We start from the raw sequence: 22,077 nt of genomic DNA, 5'->3' as shown, positions 1-22,077 counted from the left end.
TCCAGGGCAAGGAGACTGGTAAAGTCGCCATTCCGTCAGCGGCTACGCACTTCTCCCCTCACAGCTCCGCAGTATCCTTCTCACACTTCACTGCCTCTGCAGGCCGACACACTCCCCGATGCTGCTGGGATAAAGGAATGCAAAGGATTACAATGCTTGGCATTCCTTACACAGCTTCCCAGTCTTGAGTGGCAGGAGGTGTGAGGAGTAATGCAATGTATTACAATGCTACTACATTGCAATGCTTTGAGGAATGTTTTGCATTCCTCATCACACCTCCTGCTGCTCAACACTGGGAAGCTGTGTAAAGTAATGCAAAGGATTACAATGCTTTGCATTCCTTACACAGCTTTACATTGTTCAGTAGCAGGAGTAATGCAATGTATTACAATGCAACTGCATTGCAATGCTTTGAGGAATGTTTTGCATTCCTTATCACACCCCCTGCTGCTCAACAGTGGGAAGCATTCTAATCCTTTGCCTTCCTTACACAGCTTCCCACCATGCCGTTAAGGGGGGAAGTTGCCACGTTCCTAGGTCGCAAAGGGGCACGAGGCAGCTGCAAGGAGTGACCACTAGGGGAAGCGGGTAGGGAGAAAGGGGGCCAGCAGGCACCAGTAAGGAAAGGCGGTAAACACTTTAAGAGGGCCGCAAGGTTCGCACAGAGAATCCATGGACCCTTGCAGGTAGGAAGGCCCCCCTGCGGACACAACAAAAAGGAATAAGCCTGCGTTCCCAGCCAGGTGCGTCACGCACACAGTCAAGGTTCCGCAGACGAAGTCGCGGGTAAAAGCTAGTTTAACATGCTTTACAATTGCTGCATTGGGTCCAACCAATGTAAGAACAAAGACACCTATGTCCTCATCATGGGCAGTGTATGAGGTCAATTTGCTTAGGTAAATGTAAAAAGATAAGGGAATTGTGTGAGTCTGACTACTGGGACTTCTCCAATCCCACTTTATATCAGTAAAGCTGAATTTCATATATCATCTAGCATTGCTAGGAGAACAGAAAGAATCCAAGGAACTACTGAGCACAGGCACTGAAGCAATGTGTTTCTCAACTCCGACAGCTATTAGATAAGATCTTAAACATGTGGAAACCCTTTAATCTTTCAGAAAGGCAAATTGGTATACGTTTGAATTCTCACTGTGGATTTTATAGACAATTTAAGGATTTGAGTGAGATCAAGTAGATCATGTAGAAACATAACAGTTTTTGTGACAAATTTGTTTTTCATTTAGCCTGTCATTTATTCCATTCAGGTTAAACTATTTTGTTCTGAAATACATTTTCTATAGTGAAGGGTTGAGCTTTAAGAGCGGAGTTCTAAAAAAAAGTTTGTAGTGTTCACTATGGTGTGAAAAAGGTCTTAATAACTGTACAATTTTAATACTTTAAAAACTTGTATCCAATATATATTCCATTATAATCCTGTGGCTTCACCCTGTACTTATCATTTAATGATCAGATAGTACAGATGGGGAACATAGCTCTGTACATATGGCACCTGACACAGTTTATGTTAAAAAGGTTTTTCCCAGACTTTACAATTGATAGCTAAGTTTATATTGGGCCATCATGATCAGATTGGTCAGAGTACGACTCATGCTACATACCTAAACATTGGAATGGAATGGTTTGAAGAACATGTCAAAGCATTCAAGATGTTGGCCTGGCATCCAAATGGAGCATCTGTGAAGTATGCTATAAAAGTAAATCTGATCAAGGCAGTCAACACCTGGCAAGCCTTAAAGGATCTGCTGGTAATTGAGTCTGTCAGGTCAAAAATGCCACCTAAACCAATAGTCCATGTAATTTAATAAGAGTAGAAACACAACTTTGTTGCAACAAACTAATAAAGCAATACATAGGAAGTATTTTTAATGGATATGCACATGAGCCTGCAAGAGTACATGGGATGGGCCCAACATTGCCATATTTAACTAAAGACAGCTGCAAGTGTTTCAACTCTCCTTTAGAATCTTAGTGCAACACCCTTTAGGTGTGAATTACAGTTTTTAGCCTCTGCTTGAGTAGGAACAGTTTTGGTAGATGGACTTCCCTTGATATTACATAGGTGATGGTAGATTTTGGCAGGTGTAGAAAAATGTACAAAGTAAAAATGCCTTAAAAATAGAAGTATTAGTATCTTATTTCCACCAGGTAACAAAATTAAGTGAATAAACAAAAGGGAAATTTAAATCAAATTAATATTTGGAGTGAGCACACTTTGGTGAAGGAGTCCTGGAAGTGATAAGTCCCCCAGAGTCCCCCCAAACAACTTCTCTGCCAAGTTCCTTCAAAAACTATGTGCAAGTGTTTGTAGAAGAATTGATGTTGTTTTGAATGCAAAGGGTGTTCAGAACAAATATGGATTTGATTTAGACAAGGGGGAAGCTGTGTAAATAGTATTCTTGGACTTTACATAGGCATTCTTCACTGTTTCCCCTATCGCTGTGAGAGAACTCATTTGCATATCGGTAAAAAACGGTAGTTCTAAGGAACGGCGTAGAGGAGACCACGTCTAAAGGTAAGAGACGAATAGCCTTTCTAAAGGCTATTCTGACGTCTTATCCAAAAAAAAAAAAGGTTTTAATGGTAGAATCCCTTTAATAATGCTGTTTCCATTTTTGCATGATACCAAGCTAGATAGTATAGAGCACTCTATGGAAGATGTGCATTGATTCAAGCCAATTTGGGCAGGCTGAGTGCTTAGGCATCCATATACCAATGAGTTTCAATGTGGATAGAAGTAAAGTTATGAATTTAGGTAAATAATAATCTTCATGCAATATATAATATGTCCCATGGGGAGTAAAGGTGGCAAAGTCACTGGTGGAGAAGGACCTGAGTATATTTGTAGATCATTTGATGGATTAAAAAGCATGCAATAGACGTTAATCAACTGCTCCTAAGGCCAGTAGGATATTACATGTAGAAAAAATGCTATAGACTTAAAGGATAGGGGTGTAATATTAAAGATGTTATAGAGCTAGAAACTGATAAGGGGCATTGAAGGATTTTCGTAATGAGGATAGGTTAAAATGATTTAATTTTGAAATGAGGCATCTAAGGAGTCACATAATTAAAATGTATAAATATATAAGTGGCTCAATCATAAAATGCGCACCAAAGCACCATGGGACACTCCCTCAGTTTGGAAAAAAGGTTAATCTCTACAAGAGACAAGGTAGCTACACCATAAGAACTGTGAGTCTGTGGAATAACATAGAAGATGCTCACCACTTCAAAAACGGATCAGATGCAAAATAGCATTGATGTGCAGAAAAAATAGAGAGAAAACTATAGCCCAAATATTCCAAGTAGATAAAGGGGATCTCAGAATTGCACCATGCAAGTTCCTATTACCTTGATAGCTGATGAAGTGCCTTGTGTTTTACTTTGTGTATATGACTACTAATATATGTGCCTGTTACTTGTTCAAAAATAAATAATAGAAAGACATCTAGTGTTACATATGCAGTTATTAAATAAATCTATCCAGCAGAGCAGCATAATAGTCTATGTAACTACACCTTCCTATTTTCCATATAAAAGTTGTTCAAGTATACTCAGGAAATGTATTACCACATCAACCAAACATCTCAGCAATAAGAGAAAATGACAATAAATTAATTATATAAAACAACAAGTACAACTTGATTATCAAGTAAATGTTTAGAGGATCATAATTACTGTTATCATAGTGATAATAATATAGTCTATGGAGATTTGTAGGTTAGGATAATTTTATGTATCCACTTTGCATAAAAAGCCACTCTAACAAAAATGACCGGTCGGTTTTGGGCAGCACAACCACGTCCTGGTATGATCACACCTTGTACGAAATCAATCCTATTCTCCGAACAGACAAGAGGGCCTCCATAATCACGCTAAAGAAAGAGAAAACAGAAAAATGGTAGAAATAAATATGACAAGCTTTATATTCATATTCATTCATTATATTCATTTTATATAACATTATCTTTTCTTTCATATATTTACTGTCCTATTGCTTATATATAACATCATATAATGAATTATTATTCATTGTTCACATACAGGATAATATCTTTATTGACTTTATTAGCCAAATGACTAAAGAAGGACTACAGTATTATTTCAGGCTAAGGCCCCACATAGTGATCTACTGCCATAAATCTCTGTGGGAAAAATCATGGCGGAAACGCATCACTGTTGCTGCATTGCTTTTCACAGAGAAGAAAACTCTATGGACTTTCTGCTTCCATTATACTTATACAGAAACCACCAGCATTTATGTAGGTATTAATGACACTGCGACTCTGCAGAACACTTCCTGCTATGTATGGATTAGCCAGAAGACTAGGATAGGTTTTTAATTTCATATTTTGATATAATATCCACCTTCCCTGAAAGCATCTGCATACAGACATTACAGTGGCACTCAAATCATTATTGTCCTCCTCACTGAGTGTGTAATATATGGGATATGCAGCTTTCAGTGCTGCAGCTGTTATATATGTGGCACATACATATAGATAGATTTTATCCCGGAGTTATTTGTAAACATTAGTACAGATAACTACTTTTACAGTACTGTATATTATGTGATACCCCCCCCATACACACAATCCAAATCTTACAGCATCAATGTGACTCTTATAGGTTTGCACAGAGGCTGACTTCTGTTCCACATAGCCAGTGTCAGACTGACGCTGGGTTCACACCAGCATCTGGTCTCCTTTCTCAGGTGTCCGTCTTCTGCAGGCAGAGGATGCAAATCTGTAAGACCATGTCTGGCCGTGAGCACGGGTGAGTGATTTGTGCACTCTGCGGCGAAACCGTTTCTTTTAAACTGGACACAAAGTCCTGCATGTCAGGGGCCACACGGTGGCTCAGTGGTTAGCACTGCAGCCTTGCAGCGCGGGAGTCCTGGTGTTCAAATCCCGCCAAGGACAGAAAACCATCTGTAAGGAGTTTGTATGTTCTCCCTGTGTTTGCATGGATTTCCATCCCATATTCCAAAGACATACTGATAGGGAAAAATGTGCATTGTGAGCTCTGTTTGGGGCTCACAATCTACATTTAAAAAAAAAAAACAGTCCTGCATGTCTGACTATGTGTACGGTTAAAAAAAAAAAACGGTTTTGTCGCGGAGAGCACAAAACGCTCACCGGCGCTCACGGCTGGACACTTTTCAAACCCATTCATTTGAACTTTATTTACAAAATGTTCACTTTGAATAACCTAGCAGGTGATTGGAGCCTGACAGAGGGAGAAGGAAGAGAAGACTGCAATGGCAGAGCTGTGAGAAGGAGTTGGGTGAAAAGAATCCTCTTCTTGATCTGGGAGCAGACTTGGAGAGACTAATTCATCATATCTGAGGGGAAAGAGAAAAGACCCCTCCATTTCACTTGAAGCAGAGAAAGAGAGAGAAACAAGCGCAAGTGAGGCTCCAACAGTGTCATGTGCATCAGTGCCTTTGTAACTGTTTATGCACTTGCAAGTGAATAAATAGCAAACTTGAGTGCAATCCAGTCTGTGTCCCTATTTCCTGCACTGCTACCAAGCATTTACCTGAGCGGTTCCCCACACAGGGTTTTTGATATCTGCCACCTCAGTCCTTTCAGTCATGCATCTTTCCTGTGCCGCATGTAACCACATTGTTATGGCCAATCAGCGGCCTCAACAATCTCATGTGAAGACTGATGATGTTACTCACGTATGTCAATGGTCCCTCTCCAGCAACTGCTGAAGTCACTGAGTAGTCTCAGCTGTCATGTGGTGCTGAGGGCTTCCTGGGACCAAGGCACAGAACAAGTCCGAATGGACTGCAGCGAACTCCGTGACACTGAGGACAGGTGACTTTGTTTTATACATATAATAATAATAACAATAATAATAATTAATAATATTAATATAAAAATAATAATATAGGGGGCATCAGCGTACATTGAGAGGAATAATATGGGGACTTCAGCAGAAATTGTGGAAATAATATAGGGGATATCAGTGAACATTGAGGGAATAATGTGGAGGGCATTAAAGGTCCTTGGGGTAAATATTAATATATGAGGAACATCAAGGGAATTTAGGAGGAATCAGTGGTGTAGTTGACATTTTTGGAGCCTCAAGCAAAGATATGTCAGGCAGAGCCCTAAATATTCTCACTTGCACATAGTAAACTCCCCCTTATTGTCTCTACATATAGTATACTGCCCCCTTACTATCCCCACACAATATACTAACCCCCTGAGGCTGAGTTCGCCGTATCCGCCCGAAAATCCTGACCAAAAAGATGATTCCCATTGAAATCAACAGTAGCCAGTCAGTTCTTTTTTTCTGGGAGCCATTTGTACCTCTGCCTCAGTTTCCAGACCAAAAAAAAATCCCTGTGTGCACTCAGCCTCAGTGTGACTGATGGTTTGTATGGGCCCTCCCTTATCTATGGGTTCCCATGCAATAGATTAGGTTGCTTGGTGGGTATCACCAGCCCTGGGAAGAATATTAATATAAGTACAACATTAATGTGGGGGAAACCGGACACTGAATCCCACCCACCCGTTGATAAAAGCTAAGCCTTTAATAGGAGCCCTTTCATATCTACTATTCTTTCAAAAAGGTTTCAGTTAAAATGTACATGTGCAACTAAATGTAATCTCCTTGATGATAATCTCCCCACCCCACCCCCACCTCCCCATATAGCGGCCACCAACAAAGAGGAAGATGAGACTCCACGGACTGTTATACCCCAAACCAACCGCCCCACCCCACCTCCCCATATAACGGTCACCAACGAAGAGGAAGATGAGACTCCACGGACTGTTATATTTATCCCAATACACCCGCCCCACCCCACCCCCACCTCCCCATATAGCAGTCACCAACGAAGAGGAAGATGAGACTCCATGGACTGTTATATTTATCCACCCCACCCCCACCTCCCCATATAGCGGTCACCAACGAAGAGGAAGATGAAACTCCATGGACTGTTATAACCCAAACCACCCCCCCACCACCTATACCCACCACTCACCCACCTGAATCCAACTCCCCACCACCACCACCACTCACCCACCCGAATCCAACTTCCCCCCCACACACACACACCGCCCACTTTACTAGCTTTGGCAATGCCAAATACCTATTCGGACGTGCCAATAAAGCTTTTTTGATTTGATTTGATGAGCGGGGCTAAACAATAAGCTAGTATCAGCAGACCTCACTAAAGCAAATAGATTCTTCAATCTGATCTATATGTCACTGCTGCATTTTCTAATTTCAGATATTCTCTCAATAATTTCTTTCAAGGTTCCTGGAAACTTCATTTTGCTGATACTAAATGATCTTCCTGGAAATCTGTGAAAAGTGATGGTCAATAAAGTCATGTCCCAAGCCATTTTGTTATATTTGGTTTTCCACTATTCTACTTTATTTCTTTGTAGGAAAATGTTCTTTTTATCTTAAAAATGATAGAATAAGATTTTCATACTGTTATACTGGTAATTTTAGAACTGGTTTTACTGGCTAACATTTTCTGTGAGAATCCTCTAACCTTGTTTGCATTCATTATTCCATTCTAATAGCATTTTTCATCCCTGGAGAAGATATGCAGTTCTTCTACATCTTCAAAGCTTCAAAAATTTTTTATTTTACCTCACAAATTATTTTGTCTTCCAGTTTCTGATTTATAGACATTTAGCATTTATTATGATTATAGAGTAAAAATGTTAATATTGAACAAAAATAAAAACATCTGCTTGTGCTGGAACATCAGGGATGATCAAATACAACTGATTTTACTAAATGAATATTGTTCATTGCCTTACCTCACAGGGTGCAACGTTGGCAGTTTCATTAATAGCACAAATTTCAGATTCATTGACTGTAATCCTCCCCTTGTGGTACTCGTTGCATTTTTCATTTCCTACAATAACCATATTCCCATAATGAAGCTGGCCGTCGTAATTGTTTGCTAGAAAATAACAACTATATGTTAACACAATATGTAATCTGTACAAATTATTTCTGCCATTTTTCATTTTATAGTTTACTCTAGGTGCACACTAGTGTTCCACATGAGGACCCAAAAAGACAGAGAGCCCACCCACTAAAAGAGTAGTTACCCGCAAACCCCATAGACTATAATGGGGTCTGTTGGGAGTCAGTTGGGTTTCCACCATTTTATACTGAAACCAGAGGAGAGAGAAGTTGATGCTGGACTCTTCTCTTTGACAATTTTAAATGGAATCCTATGGAAAATCCAACACAGGAGTGAACCTGGTTTTAGACATCTGATAAAGTCTGAGGCCACACATTGCAGAAAGGATGCTTTTTTGTTGCAGATTTTGCTGTGTATTTCTCAGCCAACAGTGGTTTCAAAAGAAAATTATTTCTACATTCTGCAGAATCCATTCCTAGCTTTGGCTCAAAATCCACAGCAAAATCTGCATTAAAAAGAGCAGCTTTTACCACAATATGTGGCCTTAGCTAAAGGTTAGAAAAACTTTCAGCTTTTGTGCCACCTCTCACTAAGGCTAAGATCACACGTGCAGAAAGGCTGTGGATTTTTGATATAGAGCAAAAAGTGACTTCAAAAGGAGTGGGAAATATGAAGGTAGCACTTCTATTTCTCCCTTCTGCTAAATCCACCTCTGCTTTGGCTTAAAAAATCCAAGTTAAGGGCCCATGCACACGGAGTAAACGCACGCTGATTTTGGCAAAATACACATGTAAAGAATACATGTGTAAAAATCAGAATCCCATTGACTTCAATGACATTTGGAAAATGACGTGTAAAAAAACTAGCAAAAAAAGTGCGGGTTTTTTTGCGCGTTTCTGGGCACATTTTTTACACGTGTAAAAAATGTAATTGAAGTCAATGGGAGTCTGATTTTTACAAGTTTATTCTTTACACGTGTATTTTGCAAAAATCAGCCTGCGTTTACTCCTTGTGCACGGACCCTCAGGGTGCATTCACATGGAGTAGAATGGTGCGAATTCGAGTGGAAATAGCAAAAAATTAGCAACAAAAATACCTGATCAGGACAGGGCACAAGTGTCGGACCCTCAATAATAAAATGCTGATAACCTATCCTATGGATAGATCATCAGTATCAATTACCTTCAGGTTCTGGACACCCCTTTAAATATATTGAGGCATCATGTCCCTCCTGTTCCCCAGCACTGTGTAAGAGAAACTACACAGGAGGCAAAGGCCAAATACTGACACTGGTCATTAGATTATTAAGCTATCTCAACTCCTAATATTCAAGAAAAGCTATTGACCGACATTGCTAAAAGTATGATATAAAATAATGAATTTTATAATAATATTAGAAAAATTACTCAATATACAAAAATCACTTACTTCCTGTGTGTCCCCATCCATACACAGCACATACTGTTTTCTCCGGAATTGTACATCCATAATTTGGCAATTTGATTAAAGCTACATACTCATTAAGTACTGCTGATCTGTTGAAATAATAAAAAATTCTGTTAATTTGAAACTGATACAACTAATTTTGCAAACTATGTAATGGTATAGGGTATGATGATTGACTTAATGTCTGTGCATAAACACCCACAAAGGCTCTAAGCCGTCAATCTATAAGTAAAATTAAAACAGTCTAAATAAAACTTTACAAAATATAAACAAACAATTTCACTCTAAAACAAAAAAAAAGTGTTTATGGGTTTTTTGTCAGCAATGATTTTTTGTTATCTTTTGTGTGCTTTGTTGCTATTTGATGTATTGAATCTGTTTTTATACAGTTACATACCACATGTTCTATTTTAAACAAATCTAGTTTCCAGGCAGTAAAACATTTGCTTTGCCTTGAAAAGCTCAATACAGGTGGATTCACACAAAGCCTTTAGGTCAGGATTAAGTTCAAATATATGGTATTTTTGTATGAGAATATGGTGTGCCTCCCCCCAAAAGCACCATGCTCTGCTCTCTTTGATGTGATATAATGCAATATGTGAATGTGTGTGTGTGTGTATATCTATCTATCTATCTATCTATCTATCTATCTATCTATCTATCTATCTATCTATCTATCTATATATATATATATATATATATATATATATAAATTATATTATTATATTCAGAGCAAGGAATATTCTTCTTCCTCCTTTGTCAAAAATGGTCCCCTCTGTGTCATTGCCAAACATTCCATGTGACTGAATAATACATTCTCTATGGCTAAGTCACATCCTTGGCAGATGAAGTGGTTATATGCAGCAGAATGCAGATCAATGCTATTAGGATATGAGGTGAGTCACTATACATTTAAGAACCTACAGCTTGCTGGGACCTGTTATGAAAAACACATGTTCCCTACATGTAGACATAATAAAGTTATGCTTTGTATCTTTTCGTTGGAACTTTTTAATAAGAATACAACTATGTTACAGGAGGGATCACAAGAAAAAAGTGCATATAGATTCCATGGCAACTTTATGAACCTTGGAAAGCTAAGAGTGGAAATTGTAAAAGAGAAACGCCAACTAACCTACCGAGAGAGTTTTAAAAGCACAAGATTTGATCCCTTTGGCCCATGTACCAGCTGAGAAATATTAAAAACTTGTTTATTTCTCTGTGTCCTGCTGTAGATATTGTGGATGCCAAGCCATGCTTCATAGTCTTTTAGGTCGACGTCTCTATTTAAAATAATCAAGAATACATCTGTAAGTATGAGCTATTATGAATTATTATGTACATTTTCAGCAGTCATCTCATCACTGAGAAGATTCAACTATCACAGCTTATCTATCCCCACTCCCTTCACAATACTGATCATAGAGCATACCTAGGAAACTCACACACTTCATAGGATTGCTGTAAAGTAAAACATTTATGGGATTGCTTTAAAGCATATTTCTGAAAGTGGTTTCCTCGTCTAAAAATATTGATGACCAATCCTAAAAATAAGATAATATTTTATCTGCGAAGGTCTGACACCTGCCACCCCCATTCTCAATAGCTGAAAGACTGATCTAATGTTGCTAAACTACCTTTAGGATAGTTCATTAATATTTTTAGCTAAGATAACCTCTTTAGGCTAAGGACCTACGTTGCAAGCTGCAGCCAAAAAGTGAAGCAGGAAAAGCCACGGCAGAAACGCATCCCAGTTTTTCCTGCAACACTTTTCTCAGAAAGTATACAGAGTTTTCCTCTGTGGACTTTCTGCTTCAATTATACCTATATCGAAAACATCAATGTTTCCATGAGTATAATTTACATACTGCAACCACAACAGTGTTTGAAATCCCTTTTTGCTGCAGCAATTTTTGGGTCCCAGCATTAATGTTGTTTATAGCAGCTCAGGCAAAAGTGGCTCAATATTCATGTACTGAAAAACAGAATAAAAAACTACTGTCAAACAGTTTAGAAAAATTAATATGTATCTCTATTTAGTTTGAAAAAGATTGGCCAATTCATATTTATATTATTTAATAGCGCTGTTAGTGGAGCCATAAACATAAACCAATACTCTCCTCTCCCCAGGGTAGCAGCTCTGTTCATCTTTATACAAATCGTGTCAGAATCAGCGCTGCAAAACAGAATCCCATTGACTTCAATGGGTTCTGTTTAGCGCGCGTAACACATTGAAATCAATGGGAGGCTTTTTAACTGCTAAACGGAACCCATTGGATTCTGTTTTGCAGCGCTGACTCTGACATGAGTTATCGTGTCAGAATCAACGCCGCGTTACATCGTGTGAATGCCCCCATTTGTACAATCTCAATACAGGTCTGTAATTAGCTATAGCAGTCACCTGGTACAAATAGCCCGGGAACCTGTATACATACAAACAGAGCTGCCACTACTGGAATCAAGAGACCGAAGAAAGGTGAGTATTAGTATGAAAAGTTTATGGCTCCATTAACAGAAGTTCAAAAATAGTCAGAAAATTCCTAAAACAAACCAACCACCTCTCATAAATATGTATACATATAGACACACACACACACATATATATATATTATCAATAACTCAATAAAGAATTATTGTGCTTTACGGTATTATTTAGCATTATATATCAAGGTGGTCTACAAAATACAAGGTCAAATTTAGAAAATTGTTACCGATACCTGCCTATTCTTAACTATTCACTGAGGGAAAGTGGTTGAATAGTTGTGAGTTACATATGTAATACTGTACTTGTATGGAATACTTTCTTTGAATTTGTATCCATTGAAAAACTTTGCATATTTACCCTGAGAGAAAACACTGGCTTGCTGTAAGAACCCATTTCTCATTTACAAGAGACCCTCCACATTTATATCCGTTCCTGTAAAATACAATAAAGGATCAAGTTAAAATGTGAACTATGAGCCTACAAAGGAGAGGAGTTGCGTGCCTATTTTTCAGGATATATTTGACATTTAAAATATGGGAGTGTTGGAGAGGTTATCATTTATGTGACATGTCATGGATACGATCCAAGAATGTAAATGCTATGTGATCACCAAAGCATTTTGCTTGAATTCACCTCTGGCTAACACGAGATTTGTTACTCTTACTCCAGTACTACAATCCAAAAGGGCAGCAATTAAAGGCAAGGGGTTAGCTTTACACAGTTAATCCAAATCACACAGATGTCTAAAACTTCAGAGAGCCGGACTGGATAAATCCCAGACTAATTTACGGCTGATCTTTATTGCAAGGGAAAGACAGCAGGATAATATAAATGCTTGTTTGTTTTTTCTTGTTTCTTTGCCTTTTTTTGTTTCCTGTAGGTCTGTTTTTTTCAACAGAGGGATGAAACATCTGGTAGAACTAAGCAAATCTGATTCACTTATGCCCTGTTCTAATCTTTAATGGCTCAAAGCAAAGTATGTATTAGTCAGTGAACTCACTTGCCAATATTCTACAAATGTAGCCGCTGCCTACACATATAGCCAACATTAATACAATCGCTGGTGTATTTGTTTTATATGCTCAGAGGAGGGTGAAGGCTATAAAATCAGGAGTTTGAAAAAGGGGGAGGCAAGCCTACTATTTTACATGTCAGGACATGCCATGAGTTATAATAACGTTGGTTTATTCTGTTAAGTACATTGCATACTTGTATTACAAAAGGCAGCTACAAAGGATGTGCCTTATGTGAACAAAGAGGCTTCATGCTGAGCACAATTATGTACATAGTATAGTAGACATTTAGAAATTGTGATAAGAATGGAATAAGGCACCCTAATGTTTGCACAAATACAAAGCCTTTTCTACTTTATAAAGGCACATTGTATATTGCGTTCATATATATATTTCTATTATGTGTGTATGAAAATTATCACCTTCTGCAGTGTAGTAAGAAAGTAAGAAAAAAATGTAGACATCTTTTAATTTTAGATATGCATCATACACGCATTCTCAAGTTCTCACTTAGTTACAGCACGATAAAGATCCCTATAACAGGAATCAGGCACACATTGATGTCACAGTACTGGGATAAAGCACACTAATTTACCATTGTAGTTCTGTAAGGTACAATTTCACCAACTTTCTATTTATGTTGTCATAGCTTTGCAGCGAGGTTTAAGGCTAAAGTCCCACATAGTGAGACACAGCAAAAAACACTGCAGGAAAAAAATATGCAGCGGAAATGTATCATATTTTTCTGTAGCATTTTTCATTGTATTTTCACAGAGTTTTTCACTGCAGACCTTCTGCCCCTGTTAAGCCTGTGCTTTATGTGAAAAGATTATAATTAGGGTTGAGCCAATCTTGAGATTTCAGGATCATTTTTAAAATCCGATTTCCAATCATTTTCCATTTGAACCCGATCCCAATTCAGATCCTAATGCAAGTCAATGGGATTTTTTTTAATGATCAAAGATCAGATTTTAAAAACGATCCTATTCACTACACAGCATGGAGTCCAAAAATTGAACGCTTTAATTTTTGGACTCCACACTGTGTAGTGATTAAAAAAAAATCCGGCGGTTACTTAGTCCCCCCTGGTGTCCGCTTACCTGCACAGATCTGCTGCCGCTGCCGCTCCCCGATCTTCATGCTCCTCTTCTCTCTCATTCACATGTCTTCAGAGCGCCGTGCATGTCCGGGGCTTGTGACTTAGGAGAGTGTGGGCGGGTACAGGGTGGGGAGATGTGAGTGCATCACTCACGTCTCCCCTCTCAGTACCCACTCACACTCTCCTAAGCCACAAGCCCTGCCTTCTCCCCAGCATCTATAATACTAGCCTAGGGAGGTGGGGGCATGCATGGCACTCTGAAGACATGTGAATTAGAGAGAAGAGGAGCGAAAAGGACGGGGAGCAGCAGCGGCAGCAGATTTGTGCAGGTAAGTTGAGCGATCAGGATCATAATTCCGTTCACTATCTTTTTTAGGCAGGGTCAGAACCGATCTTTTCTGATCCTGATCACTCAACCCTTATTATAATGCATCAGTATGAACAAGAGGTTTCTAGAAAAAAATAAATCTAATAGCCCAGACAACACTCTCCTAAGTGTTGCGTGTGATAAAGTGTACGCTTAAGACTACTTACCCAAAATGATCCTGAAGTTTTTTTTTTCTTTTTAATTGCTATGCCTCCTAGTATATTTTCTATCTGCTATGAGCTTGTATGTGTTCTTTCTTGCAATGTACTACTGTACTATCCATGCTGCTGTAACAGACTGAATTTCCACCTGATGGGACTATGATCTTATCTTTATCTTATACAAGCCAAGTAGATAGGAGTAGAACAGCACACCAATTGTGGGTTGACTTCTTGATTTATTTAGTAGTATCTCATTAAACATGGCCTTCATATAAACTTTAGCTTTTCACATTGTCAGTGCTTTGTTTGTGGACGTATTCAATTGCAATTAAATATTTCTGGCATCAGGCATAGATTGCAGTTCCATGGTGGGGATTGATACTGGAGCAGTCCTGTTTTTTTTCCTTAAGTCATTAGTGCACATGCCTGAGGGAACTGGAAAGTAATGGTGGTAGTTCCCCCCTTCAGTTTCCCCAGACCATTGATTATGGTGAACCCCCCTCCCTAAAACAGCTCCAGTACCAGTTGCCCAAAATGGAACTGTATTATGTATTTAAGCCTGATGAAGGGTATAAGGGTGTCTACCTGAAACTTTGCATTGGCATTAAACATAAACACTGATCACTGAATATGTTCTCTGAGCACTGAAATAATAGTAAATAAATCAAGATGCACACCCACAACTAGTGTGCTCTCCTACTCCTTTCTATTTGGATTGAATTCTCCTAAACAAAGCAATTCATTTTATTCAGGTTTAGATGAGGGATATTTTTCCTATTTTCTACTACACCTAATTTGGGCCCCATGGGTGCTGCTGTACCCGTTAACCTTGTAGTTGCCAATGTTATTATGCAATGGGTCCTGAAGATTCACATTGCATCTTTGTTTCACCAGGATCATAATTCACAGTGTATTATAATGATGCTTTTTTAAAAGATTTGACATTCTGTAGATATGACCAGGTTTAAGATTCCCAGACAATTACATACTGTAGTTAGTTGCACCTTGGACAGTCTACAGAGCCGAGAATTTTTCTTCCCACCAATATGACAGACATCAGGAAGATACTTTCTAGCTTTGCAGAATCAATAATCTCCTTAGCAGGCAAAAACACAGTCTCCTTTCTTTTAAGTTTTCTGCGTGACTTACATGATTTTTTTTTAAAATGAATCCACATTGCTAACTTGATAAATCATTATCCAGGTCTTTTAAATTGAATAATCTATTACAGGGGGGTTACACTAATATCTGCGTTGAAAGATAATGCCATATGTATACACATTATTGTAGTATAGCTAGAGGTTTAAAACTCAAATGACATATCACAAAATATCTATATCTTAGAACTGCTGTATCATATTACTATGAAATTCCAACATGCTATTTTACATTCTTTAAATGATATCCGATATTTATTTTAACATTCTTTATGAAGATGTTTTCTATGTAGTTCACCTTTTACAATTATCTAGATTTCTTCTGGGTTGAATAGCTGTAATTTTTAGAAAGACTAACTGACATAGATACTGACATAGGTATATTGATAACAACACCTTTTTATGTGGGATTGTCAAGGAGATAATCTCTAGCAATTCTCCCATTATATAGTATAAAGGATGAAAATTTACCTATGTCTAAGACTGACCATCCACCCATTCTTGTCTTGTGCAGGACTTCCATTTACAACTCTTACTTTCTTTGTTGATGCGCATGAACCTGGATCTAAAAGCAGAACGGAATTATACTGTCAACAGCGCCAATGAATTATTTTCATTCATCTAATTGTAAAAACACATTTTAGAACTTTAGATTAGAGATGAGCGAGTAGTACTCGATCGAGTAGGTGTTCGATCGAATACTACGGTATTCGAAATACTCGTACTCGATCGAATACTACTAGCTGTTCAAAGTTAAGATTCGATACAGAACCAGCGTTGATTGGCAGAATGCTATACAGTCGGCCAATCAATGCTGGTTCTTCTCTTACCTTTAGAAGTCTTCTCCCTGCGCAGCGTCCCTGCGTCGTCTTCCGGCTCTGCATTCACTCGCGGGCGCGGGCATGCGCAGTCGGCTCTGCCTAGGCCCGATGCCTAGCAGAGTGAATTCAAGGCCGGAAGAGGACGCGGGGACACTGCGCAGGGAGAAGAATCCAGCCCGACCCTCACTCATGGATTTGGTAAGTAGAATTTGATCGAATGTTGCATACCCCTGAAACGAGCATTTCCCGCCATAGACTATAATGGGGTTCAAAATCCGTTTGAACAGTCGAACAGTGTGTGGCTGTTCAAATCGGATTTCGAACCCCGAACATTTTAGTGTTCGCTGATCTCTACTTTAGATTCATGTTACATAGTACAAGAGTTTGTAAAGTTTCATCATTTAGTTCAGCATATTACCCCGCATTGTTGATTCAGAGGAAGGCAAAAAAAAGTTTCCTTTTTGACTAAAATTCTGGCAATCAGAATACAAACTTTGATAATTGTACTGACATCAAAAATTCTAATAATAACCATAATGCATAGTATTGAAGAAGTAAACTCTCAAGAAAGCAACCATACTTACTCTCTATATTTGCCAATATGCTGCTTGTGTCTCCTTCACCTGGAAAAGAAATGCATTTTATTATTGTTATTACCAGACACTAGAGGTCAAGTGCCTAGGGGGGAGCTGACTGCAGAGAACAGACATAGGTGCCAGCCATTTGCAGCTTCAGTGGCATTGCTGAGAGCATGCAGTGCTATCAGTGGTGGTGTACTTGTGTGAGTCTAGATAACCAGATACGTGTCTCTCATCAGGCAGGTACCATTTCTGTTTGGTGACTTTTATGACAACACCATACCTGCCAGAATTCAGAAGTGAATTTAGCCTATTTGATTCTTTCAGCAAAGTAGCTTTAGGTTCTGAGCCTTTATCTATAAATTGTCATAGATCAAAATGCAGATACGTCCATCGTTTTATTCAAACCAGTGAAACCAGTTCAGCAACATTATAACTAAACACTGGAAAGGCTGCAGTTCACAACGCAACCACTGAGTGGCAGTACAAAGATACATATAAAATATCAGACTTTGATACAATATTATGAGACAGTAGTGTCTTGAAAAGGTAATTATCTCGTGATACACATGTGAGCATGCCCACTTCACAAATAATGTAAGAAAGCAAGACGTTAAATAATTCTTTACAACTGTGCAGTATTCACTAAATTTCTTTTGTTGGCTTTCTTTAATACTATAGGTTCCTTCCAGTATTATCTCACTAGCTGTTACCCGCGACTTCGTCTGTGGTGATTGTAGAAGTGGGTATATACAGGCGTGGGTAAGGTTTTTGTACTGTGTATAAGGTATGGGATATGAAATGTAACTTTGTATCTTGTTGTTGCTATAATTCAGAGAATACATGAGACTTTTGTGTTGAAGTTAATTTGTATTTGAGCTGCTATACGGTGTTGTGAGAAACTTTACATAGTGACTTTGGGACAGAAGTATTTGAAGTTAACCCTTTCCCGCCGCTGGCATTTTTTGATTTTCGTTTTTGACTCCCCTCCTTCTAAACCCCATAACTTTTTTATTTCTCCGCTCCCAGAGCCATATGAGGTCTTAATTTTTCCTGGGACAAATTTTTCTTCATGATGCCACCATTGTTTATTCTATATAATGTACTGGGAAGCAGGGAAAAAATTCTGAATGGGGTGGATTTGAAGAAAAAATGCAGTTCTGCGACTTTCTTACGGGCTTTGGTTTTACGGCGTTCACTGTGCAACCTAAATGACATGTCCCCTGTATTCTGTGTTTCATTACGACTCCAGGGATACCAAATTTATATAGTTTTATTTACATTTTGACCCCTTAAAAAAATCCCAAACTGTGTTAAAAAATTATTTTTTGAAAAGTCGCCATATTCTGACAGCCGTAACTTTTTTATACGTGCGTGTACGGGGATGTATAGGGCGTCTTTTTTTGCGGGACCGGGTGTACTTTGTAGTTCTACCATTTTCGGGAAATGTTATTGCTTTGATCACTTTTTATTCAATTTTTTATCAGAAGCAAAACAGTGAAAAAACGGCGGTTTGGCACTTTTAACCATTTTTCCCGCTACGGCGTTTACCAAACAGGAAAAATATTTGTATATCTTTGTAGAGCGGGCGATTTCGGACGCGGGGATACCTAACATGTATGTGTTTCACGGTATTTAACTACTTTTATATGTGTTCTAGGGAAAGGGGGGTGATTTGAATTTTTAATCCTTTTTATTTATTTTTTTTATATTTGTTTTACTTTTTGTAAACTTTTTTTTTTGCATTTATTAGACCACCTAGGGGTATTGACATGGGTGGGCGGTGTTGCGGATTGTCAGAGCGGTGGGGGTCGGCAAACATGGCTGCTCCAGAGCGTTAAAGAGAGCCTCCTGGAGTATCGTTAAGGTGAGGGGCAAAGTGGTAAAGTATATGTATATGTGATTGTGTGGGGTTAGGGGCGAGGCTGAAGAGGGCAATATGAATTTTGTGGCTTGCTATGGTTCAAAGTGTGTGAGATTGCAGAGATGGTGGTGTGAGTTTGGGTTTTGTGGGGGTCCTGGCACAAACGTATGTGCGCTATTGTGACAAAAAGTAGCCTATTGCGCAATCGGGTGTATTAACTATGTTTGTGGAAAATTTCAGCCAAATCGGTGGAGCGGTTTTTCCGTGATTGAGGAACAAACATCCGAACATCCAAACTCACAAACCCACAAACTTTCACATTTATAATATTAATAGGATTGTAGAACATTTAAAAAAAAATGCTACAAAAATGTTAATTTTCCTGTAATTTGGTATCTGACAACATTTTGTCATATAAATTTCGCTATGCATTGAACCTTATCATGACTCTGAATCCTTTTTCTTATTATAAAAGTATTTTGCCCATAAGTTGCTGTGCATTTGCCCATAAGTTGTGCATTATCTCAGCAATGTAAATGCCTTCAGGGGAATAAGCAAGCTCTGTTCGCAGTTGACAAACACGGTACACAAATATGGATCTTTCTAGAACTGGAGAGATTATCAAAATCTTGACTAAGACTAATGTCAAAAATTGTAAGGAATATTTTGTTTTTAGCTAGAATACACCAAGAATGTCACTTTTTCATCTACTGATTGCTAGAATTATGTTGCAGGACTACTTGGGAACCATTGAGTTAGGCCCAGTTCACATCTACGCATGGGTGTTTGTTCCGAATGGCAACCTAATCTGAATAAAAAAGCAGTTACCTCAGGATACCCATGGAGCCCATAGACTATAATGGGGTCTGTGTGCTTTCAGCTCAGTTACTGCATGAAAAATGTGGAGAGAAAAGTGCTGCTTGCACATTTTTCATGTGGAGAGGGAAATGGAATGGCCTAAATGCAGATGTAAACTGGGTGCTTAAGCATTCCGTTATGGCTTGTCCTTTCATCCACTGAAGAGGGAACCCTCTCACATTAGCCTCAATGTCACACCTTTTTTCCATGCTGAAACCACGCAGGAGGGTCCTGTATGATGGAGAACTGGAACTCTCCATAAGTTAAACCCAAATCCCTTCCTCCCCAACCACCTCCTAATTGAAATGGCTGCCCCACCCTTCCCTGTTCTCAGAATGAGTTATCCTGCCATTTGTAACCCCATTAGAGAAATGACTGTTGTCCCCCCCCCCCCTTCCCCCACTACTCAAGTGTCCCAGATCATGTATGTCTCCAGTGCTATCTCATTCCTATCTTCTCCTCCCCAACATGAGTGCCACCCCTGGAAGAGGGGCGGCACAGGTGGCGGAGAGGAGAAGATAGGACTGGGATGGTGCTGGAGACATTCAGGAGCCAGGACATGAGTGGTGAGAGGTGGAGGAGGGGCAGCAGCCATTTCTCTGATAGGGGTTACAAATGGCAGGATCACTCATGCTGGGACCTGGGGTAGCATATGTTGGGCGCGGCAATCAATCCCTAATGGCTGCCCCCAACATGTGCTACCCCTAAAGCGAAGCACATGTGGGGGGTGGCAGAAGAGTGGTCCCCATGCACTCCAAGTTACAGCACATATAACAAAAAAAAATTGTGCTGTGACTTGTAGTGCTTGGGGGAAAGTTACTCTACTACCCCCTCATGTGCTTCACCCATCAGGGGTAGCACATATTCTACCCCTAATGGTATTAGCAGAAACACATGTGGGGGATTGCAGAGGTAAACATAAAAAACTGATTTTTTTTTTTTTTTTTTAGCAACGGATGCACATCCATTAACAGATCAGTTATTTTGATGCATGAATTGACATCAGTTTGCATCAGTTTTTTGATTAAAATAACGGATCCGTTAAACTGATCAGGTAAAATGACTTGAAAAACATGATGTGAAAGGGGCTTTCTATGACTGATGTTAGCACCACTCATTATTATCATGACTGTTACACGGTACACAATTTGACTATAAATCTTGTTCATATGGCCACTCTGAAAAATGCCAGAAAAATGCCAAAATTGTAATTGTGTAGGAACCTAACATGTTTGGGCACCATTATTTTTTGTTATAAGCAGTTTAGGTGGCCATGGAGTACCATATTTTTTGTAGCATTGCAGAGGAGGAACCTCCAGTTCTTTAGTCCTTCTTATACCTGTGCCATCTTCTGACACAACACAGCAAACTAAGAGGAGACAACATTTTCTATGTTTATTTCACAGAATTCAAATGTAAAAATCTGCGCATTGTCCTCCTCACACCCTATTTCTGGAATTAATTATCACATTCCATCAAACTCTGCCCCAACATTAAATATGTCAAGAAGATCTAAAAGTTGGCCTGTAACATCTACCAAGCCCTAACTGCTATAAACCCAACCATATTTGAATTGTTTTCACTTCGCTCTACTCAAGTTTACATCTTAAAGTGCAAGAGTGACTGCGGCCAGTTCATCTCTCTTGGGCTATCCCTCAGCTAAGACTTCCAGCAGTCATTTGTGGGGAAGTCAGCAAGCTGTAAATATTCAATTGCCATGCAGTGTCACCACAAAAGAAATGACTCACTGTATAATGCTCATTATGTGCTAGGTTCTTCAGAACGAAGTACAATAACTCAAGTCAAAAAATGAATAATAGCTCACCACAATGCATACAATCCAAAGAGGAGCAAATGGAATGGTAACACTAATAAAACATAACCTTTAATAAACTGGTTAAAATAGATAAATACATAAAAAATCCCGCATAAGACAAACAACAAGTCCACCTCAATCACCACATATATGGACATGGCGGTCCCAAAAGAGAGTAAATTAAACCAATTGTGGACTCACCTACTAGTAGTGGATGACTTGGGACTTCTGAAAAAAGTCCAGGGAAACCCAGGAAAAAGAGAATGTCTCCGTCCTGATAGAACTAGTAAAAGTGCATGAGACAGTAAAGGAGGATATCCCTAGACTAAAAGAACAGGAAGGGAGCTATGCACCCCTAATGCCAGAATGACATACCCAGGGTATGTCATTCTGAGTTGCATTTAACTCTTTTCAGCGCAACTTTTCATATGTATATATTCTGTTCAGGAGGGCCTTAATAGGGACACCCTAGGGGGGTGAGCCCG

At 39.0% G+C, this 22,077-nt stretch overlaps 1 protein-coding gene across 1 annotated transcript in view; it reads right to left on the bottom strand.

The window, feature by feature from the left end:
- Window positions 1-3,725: 3,725 nt before the first annotated feature.
- The window catches only part of HGF (hepatocyte growth factor), a 144,102-nt gene continuing 125,750 nt past the window's right edge, over window positions 3,726-22,077 (bottom strand). The window contains exons 12-18 of the mRNA XM_075274052.1: window positions 17,061-17,099; window positions 16,127-16,220; window positions 12,216-12,290; window positions 10,513-10,656; window positions 9,356-9,462; window positions 7,815-7,960; window positions 3,726-3,896 (exon numbers count right to left, since the gene is read on the bottom strand). Coding sequence (XP_075130153.1) covers window positions 3,726-3,896; window positions 7,815-7,960; window positions 9,356-9,462; window positions 10,513-10,656; window positions 12,216-12,290; window positions 16,127-16,220; window positions 17,061-17,099 — 776 coding nt within the window. The remainder of the gene's footprint in view (window positions 3,897-7,814; window positions 7,961-9,355; window positions 9,463-10,512; window positions 10,657-12,215; window positions 12,291-16,126; window positions 16,221-17,060; window positions 17,100-22,077) is intronic.

Source organism: Leptodactylus fuscus, chromosome 5 (assembly GCF_031893055.1).
Source record: "Leptodactylus fuscus isolate aLepFus1 chromosome 5, aLepFus1.hap2, whole genome shotgun sequence".
NCBI lineage: Eukaryota > Metazoa > Chordata > Amphibia > Anura > Leptodactylidae > Leptodactylus > Leptodactylus fuscus.
Note: the sequence above shows the minus strand (reverse complement) of the source record. Positions and strands in the feature narration are given on the sequence as shown.